This window comes from Monopterus albus, unplaced genomic scaffold (assembly GCF_001952655.1).
Source record: "Monopterus albus unplaced genomic scaffold, M_albus_1.0 scaffold26.1, whole genome shotgun sequence".
Lineage (NCBI taxonomy): Eukaryota > Metazoa > Chordata > Actinopteri > Synbranchiformes > Synbranchidae > Monopterus > Monopterus albus.
The window spans coordinates 1,135,293-1,143,539 of NW_018127906.1; the positions used below are offsets into that span (position 1 = coordinate 1,135,293).

General features: G+C 43.5%; 1 protein-coding gene across 3 annotated transcripts in view; it reads right to left on the reverse strand.

Annotated features, from left to right (window-relative positions):
- The window catches only part of entr1 (endosome associated trafficking regulator 1), a 21,951-nt gene that overhangs the window by 10,671 nt on the left and 3,033 nt on the right, over nt 1–8,247 (reverse strand). For 2 of the 3 annotated variants that reach the window (XM_020595251.1, XM_020595252.1), the window contains exons 2-5: nt 6,354–6,463; nt 6,186–6,281; nt 5,594–5,685; nt 5,272–5,398 (exon numbers count right to left, since the gene is read on the reverse strand). In XM_020595251.1, coding sequence (XP_020450907.1) covers nt 5,272–5,398; nt 5,594–5,685; nt 6,186–6,281; nt 6,354–6,463 — 425 coding nt within the window. The remainder of the gene's footprint in view (nt 1–5,271; nt 5,399–5,593; nt 5,686–6,185; nt 6,282–6,353; nt 6,464–8,247) is intronic. The other variant, XM_020595253.1, reaches the window with a different exon arrangement.

Genomic DNA, 8,247 nt, shown 5'->3' on the forward strand with positions numbered 1-8,247 from the left:
AAAAAAAAAGATCCTACACGGGGGACATACACACCTGCCCTCTAAAAAAAAAGAAAAAAAAAAGAAAGAAACCACATTTTTAATCTTACTGCCATTACAGTATAAAACCATGCATTCTGTAATGGTAGCATTTCATTTGGAAGAAGTAGTGGTATTTGACATTTTTCTTGTATTTCACCAGATTCAACCTTATTCCCATTGTAGACTGATGCATGAAATTCTTTTGTTTTTGCCTTGACATATTATGGAACAGTGTGACTACCAGGGGGCCCCAAGTTTTTTTTGTGTGTAGGTGTGTGTGTGTGTGTGAATCTGTAAGCATGCACTGATCATTTCAGGGGTGAAAAAATTGTGTGTTTTGAGGGATTGTTCAATGTGTCTTTGAAGAGGTGCTTGAGTAAAAATGTGCCCTCCTGCTGTACTCAAAAACAAAAACAACTGTTACTGTGTATATGCACCTGGCTGCAGCCAAAGATAAGCATGCAGCTTGGTTGAGGCATTATTTCATTAACAGAGAAGGACAAAGACCTGGAGCAAAGAAAAGGAGCAAAAATGAAAAGACATTACAGGGCAGAAGAGGTTTTAGAAATGGCAATGAAGCCTTTACCTGCCAGTGAGCTGCAGGACTCACCTGAAGAAGATGGGGGAGGGTAGCCTGACACACTTTCAGAGGAAGGGTCAATGGACCTTTGAAGGACTGTATTGATGACTGTCAAATTCTATGGAGTGGAACTGCATGCTGTAACTTTGTGCAGAGATAATGTCTGCATCTTTAATTAATCAGACGGCCTGTTTTGCATCTTCACATAGGCCCACATTTGACTAGTTCTGCTTTGTCCTGCAATAGACAGCGCTGCTTTGTCTTACTTGGACCCACACTTTGAGTAAATTTTCTGTTGATTTTATACAGTCCTCTTCTGTCTTCACTTCTTGTGCTTTCACACTTCTTGTGCTGTGGGTTTTTCTAACAGCTGTACGGTAATCGTGGTTCCAGCAGGCAATTGGCTGGGTGTCAGTCTCTGCTCTGTCTCACTGCAGATGATGAATTCCAAAACACAAAGTAGGTGGGAAAGGAGCAAAGACCATTTCACTTAGATATGAATAAAGCCTCCAGCCTCTGGCAGGCAGTTGTTTTGTATGGGATTACTCGAACTGCTGGTCTCTACAGGGCAAACTGCAACGCAATTATCAGTAAAATCTTCCCAGCTGATTTTTTATCTTCTAGCACAATACCAAGTTTTCTGAAAACAGCATTGTTTAGGTTTATTATGGTTTGGCCTGGTGTCAACTCTCACAGGTCTTGGCAAAGAGAGAGCAAACCCTGAGTGAGGGAGGAAGAGAGAGAGAAAGAGGGTGGAAAAGAGAGGGAGGAAGAGAAGAAGAGGGAGAGCGAGAGGGAGGAAAAGAGAGAGAGAAAGAGGGTGGAAGAGAAAGAGGGAGGAAGAGAGAGAGAGAGAAAGAGGGAGGGAGAGAGAGACAAAGAAAGAGGGTGGAAGAGAAAGAGGGAGGAAGGGAGGAAGAGAGAGAGGGAGGAAGAGAGGAACAGAGAGAAAGAAGGTGGAAGAGAAAGGGGGGAGAAGAGAGGAAGAGGGAGTGAGAGAGAAACGGAGAGAGAGAGAAAGACGGAGGAAGAGAAAGAGAGGAAGAGGGAGGAAGAGAAAGAGGGATGGAGAGAGAGAGGAAGGGGGAGTGAAAGAGAGGGAGGAAGAGAGAAAGAGGGAGTGAGAGAGAGGGAGGAAGAGTAAGGGAGGGAGAGAGAGAGGAAGAGGAAGTGGGAGAGAGGGAAGAAGAGAGGAAGAGGGAGAGAGGGAGGAAGAGGAAGAGAAAGAGGGAGGGGGAGAGAGAGGGAGGAAGAGGAAGGAAGAGAGAGCAGCACCGACTGTTAAGTCCTAAAGCAGGAATAAACACAGCCACACCTGTGGGAAGGATTTTATGTGAATACAGTCAAAACACACACTTCTGTCTGTTCTGGTGTGCAGCCTTGTGTGTGTGTGCGTGGGGTTGTCTTTATATACTTGTGCGAACCAACCCCTGACGGAACACCTTTCTTGTGTGGACATTTCTTCTTGTGTGGACCTTTTGGGTGGTCCACACAAGGAAAATGCTAGGATAGGCTCCTTTTATCCTAAAGAATGATCTGTCTAAGTTTCAGAAGATGTCCACATACAGAGAGTAAAGTCAGAAAAATGTGTGCCAGCTTGTGCTCTAAAAGTATCATGCTCTGATTAAATACTGCTTAAGCTGAATTCATGCAATACTGCCTGTGTCTTTAAAAGGTCTTTACCACTACTGTTCATATTACAGCGGAAAATCGAAGGTATTGTGATGCGCGTCCGCTCTGGTTGGCACAGAAATTCAAGTAGAAATTCCCATGGGGTGCTGTACAAAACGGCACCTTCTTACCTACAGTGCTAATGTTGCTGGTACTAGATACAGAACCTACGTTTTACAGGCTCAGATTGTGTTTTTTAGACAATGTTAGTAGTGGCACTCGCTTGCTGATGTTTTGCTAAGTAAATAGGTTGTCTGTTTCTATCTGCTCTTGATATGAGCGTCATATGTTATTGTCCAGCCTTGGAAATTCAGAAATGTTGCTTATGTTATGTTACATTATGCTATTTACAATTAATAATACATGTAAATAATTTTGTCATAATATGAAATTGGCTGTGAAGATGCCCGAATGCTTGAATTTAATATTTTGTAATACTGATAAATGTTGTTATAATTTTTAATGCCACATTTTAGATTTAATTTCATTTAACAATTTTTTTTTTGCAGAGTTTGGCTGAACTGTGACAGGATGGATGAGCTAACTGACTACTTAAGGTCACGGCATGTCCCCGAAGAAGACATACAGCGAATGGAACAAGATAAGGTAGTTTGTATAAAAAAGGTTTTCATTTTGATAAATCACATAGACATCATAAACCCAATGTTTTTAAGAGACTGCTATATCTGGTGTGCTGCCTGCAGATTGTTCATTTTTATAAGACAACAGTCAATTAATGTACTTTAACTTAAAAATGCATTATTTCTTTATTGTAGATTGATTCCAGTGTTATATGTCTCATGACAGATGACCAGCTAAGCCATTATCTACCATCCTATGGTGAACAACTGGCTGTGCTTGGATACTGCAGGTGGAAAGACAAAGATCCCAGCACTCGCAAATCAAAACTCTTTGAGCAATCTGATGGATAAAACTAAATTTATGGTATTTGGGAATCGTAGACTTCAATTGTAAATTGGGGGAGCTAATATAGAACGAGTATATGAAATTAAATTTCTAGGTGTCATAGTTGATGACAAATTCTCCTGGAAATCTCATATCAGATATGTTCAGCACAAAATAGCAAAAAATATATCGATATTGGCAAGGGTTAGATATATTTTGGACAGGAAAGCACTACGCATTTTGTATTCTTCATTGATTTTACCATACTTAGAGTATGGCATTGAAAACTGGGGAAATACATACAAAAGCTCACTTCAACCATTGTATATATTACAAAAAAGAGCGATAAGAATTGTGCATAAGATGGGGTACAGGGATCACACCAATGGAGCTTTCATACAGTCTAAATTGTTAAAATTTTTGATTTAGTGGGGTATAAGACTGCTGTGTTTATGTATACAGCCAGGAACAATTTATTACCTAATTATGACTTAGGTAAGTCGAAATTTTGACTTTTTATCTCATAGTTTTGACTTTGTAGATCAAAAACTTTTTTTGGTACTGGGGGAAATGGGCTTCCATACACTGGAAAGATATTTTAATAACATATAAGAAAGCCCTTCGTAGTGCCAGAACCGCATTTTATTCATCACTGAGAGAGGAAATAAGAACAACCCCAGGTTTCTTTTCAGCACTGTAGCCAGGCTGAAAAAGAGCCACAGTGCTGTTGAGCTTAACATTCCCTTAGATCTCAATGACTTCATGAGCTTCTTTACAAATAAAATCACAACTATTAGAGAAAAAAATGGTCAGACCACTCCCACAGCTCTCATGGATTTGCCATCTACTACAATGGCTTTAGAAACATCAGTGAGACCTCATTTATACTTGGACTACTTCTCCCCTATAGATCTCTCTGAGTTGACCTCAACAATTGCTTCATCTAAATCATCAACATGTCTCCTGGACCCCATCCCGACCAGGCTGCTCAAAGACGTCTTTCCCCTAATCAACACATCCATACTAGATCTGATTAACCTCTCTCTATTAACAGGCTATGTGTCATGATTCGGTCCAGCTTTTATTTTGACGTTGCTTCCTGTTTTTGTTTTCACCTTAGTTTCGGTCTTTTTACGTTCTTCATCACTCGCATTAGTTTCGCCTGCTCCTTATTGTTTATACCTCTATTTAGGCAGCGTCCTCCCACAACGGCGCTGCCAGATTGTTCTAGACCGCAGCTCTGACTCTCCAGCTTCTCGGACACAGGACTTGTCTCCATACTTGTCCTCCTAGATCTCATTGCTGCTTTTGACACCATTGATCACAGCATCTTACTGCAGAGACTTGAACATGTTATTGGGATTAAAGGAACTGCGCTAAGTTGGTTCAAATCTTATTTATCAGAAAGATTTCAATTTGTTCATGTTAATGACGAATGTTCCACACAAACTGAAGTTAGTCACGGCGTTCCACAGGGCTCTGTGTTAGGTCCAATTCTCTTCACTTTATACATGCTCCCTTTAGGCAATATTATCAGGAAGCACAGCATAAATTTCCATTGCTATGCAGATGATACTCAGTTATATTTATCTATGAAGCCAAATGAATCAGATCAGCTCATCAAACTTCAAGCATGTCTTAAAGACAAAGGCCTGGATGACCTGTAACTTCTTACTTCTAAACTCTGACAAAACTGAAGTCATTGTGCTTGGGCCTGAAAACCTTAGAAATCTGCTGTGTAATCATATAGTTACTTTAGATGACATAGCTCTCGCCTCCATTACTACTGTGAGGAGCCTTGGAGTCATTTTTGACCAGGATATGTCCTTTAAATCACACATAAACCAAGTCTCTAGAACTGCCCGTCGCGAAGTCAGGCAGTAATAAGCAAATGTGTGTGATACAACCATCAATTTTCATACTGTGGCATCATGACACCAAGCAGATGGCAGACTGTGAGCACACCTGAAATTCCCACTTCTGTCCTTTAGCAGGCATTTTGATATATTGTGTGTGCAGGCGTGTGTGTGTTGTGGGGGGGGTCCACAATTAAACACAGTGAGCTGAGGACGCAGGAACTGTGGGCATGTTACCTGTTGCACCTGGCAGCTCCTCCCTCTGCAGGAGGCCACTGGCTCAGCCATGGAGGTCTCATCATCTCCTTCATAGTTCTCTCCTCCTCCGCCTCCTCCGCGCTGGACGTCAGGTTTGGATATGAACCTGTTTTATTCAGAAACAGGTTTAAAATGGTTTGGTACAAAACAACAAATAAAACAGCTGTGATTTACACTCAGTGTTCAGTTTATTAGGAGCACCTAGCTAAAACTGAGTCAGGCTCATCTAATCTGATGTCATTAAACTCTGCCTCTACTGGGACAAAAACCAACCAATCAGTAAGCAGCAGAAACAACTCACCAGGTCTCCTTCTCCTCATCTTCAGCGCAAAGGGAGGAGGTGTTGCCTATACCTGACTGGAAGCTCCGCCCCCACTCCTCCTCCTCCTCCTCCTGATTGGACAGACAGAGAGACAGGTTGAGGAGACATTCGGTTTGTTGGAGATAAATGACTCATCTCCTGGAAACTGTAAAGGTGCAGTCAGCCCGCTGGAGACCCAACAAAGCTCAGTCAGAGTTCAAGGAGCCAGGTCCATTCAGGTCCAGAAGCAAATTAGACTTGTTCAAGATGAGCCAGGTCTGCTCAGAATCGCTCACCGGGGATCGTCTTACTGTCCGATTGATCTTGACATGCTCTGACGTAACGCCTACGTAGGCAACGAGATTCTGTGAAAAAGCTGAAAGTTTGGTTTGCTGACATTTCATTACATCAGGATCGGACCCAAGAAGATCTTAGTGTTTCTGCGACTTCCTGTAGACTGAAAGGTGGCAGCTTGATCTGGTGAGCTCATTGTTTAGGTTTGTGTCAGAGCCAGTTGGGACCAACATGGCTGCATTGTGATTGGCTCTGATCAGGCCTGGATCAACACAAATGACAGTGATGATGTCACTACCTGTGGTGCCAGGGAGGGGTCAAAGAAGCAACAGCTCCTGACCCCAGGGTCAAAGGTCAAGCCCCCAACATCGAACAGCCTAGGAGAGCTGCTGGACTATAAACACAGACACAGTAAATGTCAGGCACCTATTTTATTTTTTTGTTGCAGACTCTGTAGTCCATGTACCTTACTGAGAGTCTGGTCCTGGTCCTCCTCCTGGTCCTGGTCCTGCTCCTTCCAGCGTAGAAACTCTCTGAAAGAGAACGGGTTCAGCTCCTCAGCCCCCACCTCTTCATCTGAGGACACAACAAAGCAGAGGGAATGGTCGGACGTGTGTTCACGTTGTGCAAGTGGTTCAACAGCTCTGCAAGGACTGCTGACCTTTGACCCCTCTGTGGGGCAGCCCATCACTGCTGGTATGAACAAAGAACAACTAGACAGCACTCAGAGAGAGCAGACCTCCACCAGCTCAGTGTCCCCATAATGTCATAACAGCAATATTCCCATGACATAATACGATTGCCTGACCATAAAAACCTGCTGCTGGCATTTGGAATGACGCTGATGTCACTGTTAGTTTTAAAGTTATTCAAGAACAATGACAGATGTGACAGATGTCCATTGGTTTGTGGGTAAAACAGGGACTTCGGTGAGCAGACCGCGGGCAGATGAAGACGTCACATTTCTTCCAGTTCGAGTTCTGCTTGTTCAACAGCTGTTCGATTAACTGCTCATCCAGCCTGTTACTGGCTGATCGGTGCACTGTGGACTGATCCTTCACATCCTCTGCTCAGCTCTGTGTGTGAGAGGAGATCAGCCCCTCCCTCCTCTAAACAGAGACCAACACAGTGCAAAGCAGGACGGCGTGAATCCATGAGGTTATGCTGGGTGATGGTTAAGGGAAGCATGGCATGTACCACTCGTTAGGCTCCAACAGTGGAAATGCAGCTACTATGTGCAGCTGGAACAGCGGCGTCCTTGCCAACAGACTACTGAGCTCTGAACCACATGTAGCTGCCAGCTAACAGCTAGCTTGGTCAGATAACAAGCACTCACATCTCTGAAATCATCGAAACAAATTCTAAATTGCCGTTCCCTGGACAGACTGACCACATATGCTCAGTCTAGGTGGTTACTGTGTTGCCTGCAAACATGTCATAACCTAATAGAGTGGCGTAATCCCAGTCCTACGGATGAAACCGAGAACAGCTTTGAGCCTGGCTCCAAACCTCTGCCACCAGGCTCTCGCCTGGCTGTTGCTGCGTAGAGCAGGTCTCTCCCCAGCTGTGGGCCGTGGCCTCGCTGAGCTCCTCCAGTCCCCGTCTCACACAGCGGGGTGGGCTGAGTCACAGCACTCGGTTTCCATTGACTGTGACCTGGCTTTGTCTCCACTTGTGCTCTGAGTGCTCAGCAGCGCACTTTGGTCAGAAGGGGGCTCACATACAGTCAGAAGCCTTCCCAGCATTCACAGTGGGGAACAATTTTTTAAAAATGTTCCTGTATCCAAATTATGATATGCATCAGACCCAAAATCTAATCAATCGTTTCATGGAAAGAACAATGAAGGAACAGCAGCACAGAGTCCAGACTGAAAGCAGAACAGCCTACAGGCACAACACATCTGTGGGAACATCTGCAAAAGTGCTGTCTGTCCCAACAGTGTTTGGTTTCAGCTGCAGAGAGAATCACACAGGTGTGTTCACCTGTTGGAAGACACTGACAGCAGCTGCAAACATGGAGGTCATCTCTGACCTGACCTGTAGTGCATATTCCATCAGATACTGGATTTTTTAAACAGAACAGGACTTGCTGCTCCCTGATTTTCAGACCTCTGTTCTGTCCTCAGTGTTGGTGACAGGGTGGTTGTGTTGTATGTACAGTATTGTTAGGTAATTTCCTAGTTAGATAGATATTGATTAGAGATCTGTTGTATTAGAAGATGTTAGTGTAGCCAGGATGTCTTCCTCAGGCTGTTAAATGCAAGGTTAGTTAAAGCAGAGAAAGTCTGCAGTCAGGGATAAATGTTATTATGACGGTAAAAGTAACCATAATATTTGTCTTAATGTGAATTGTTGTGTTA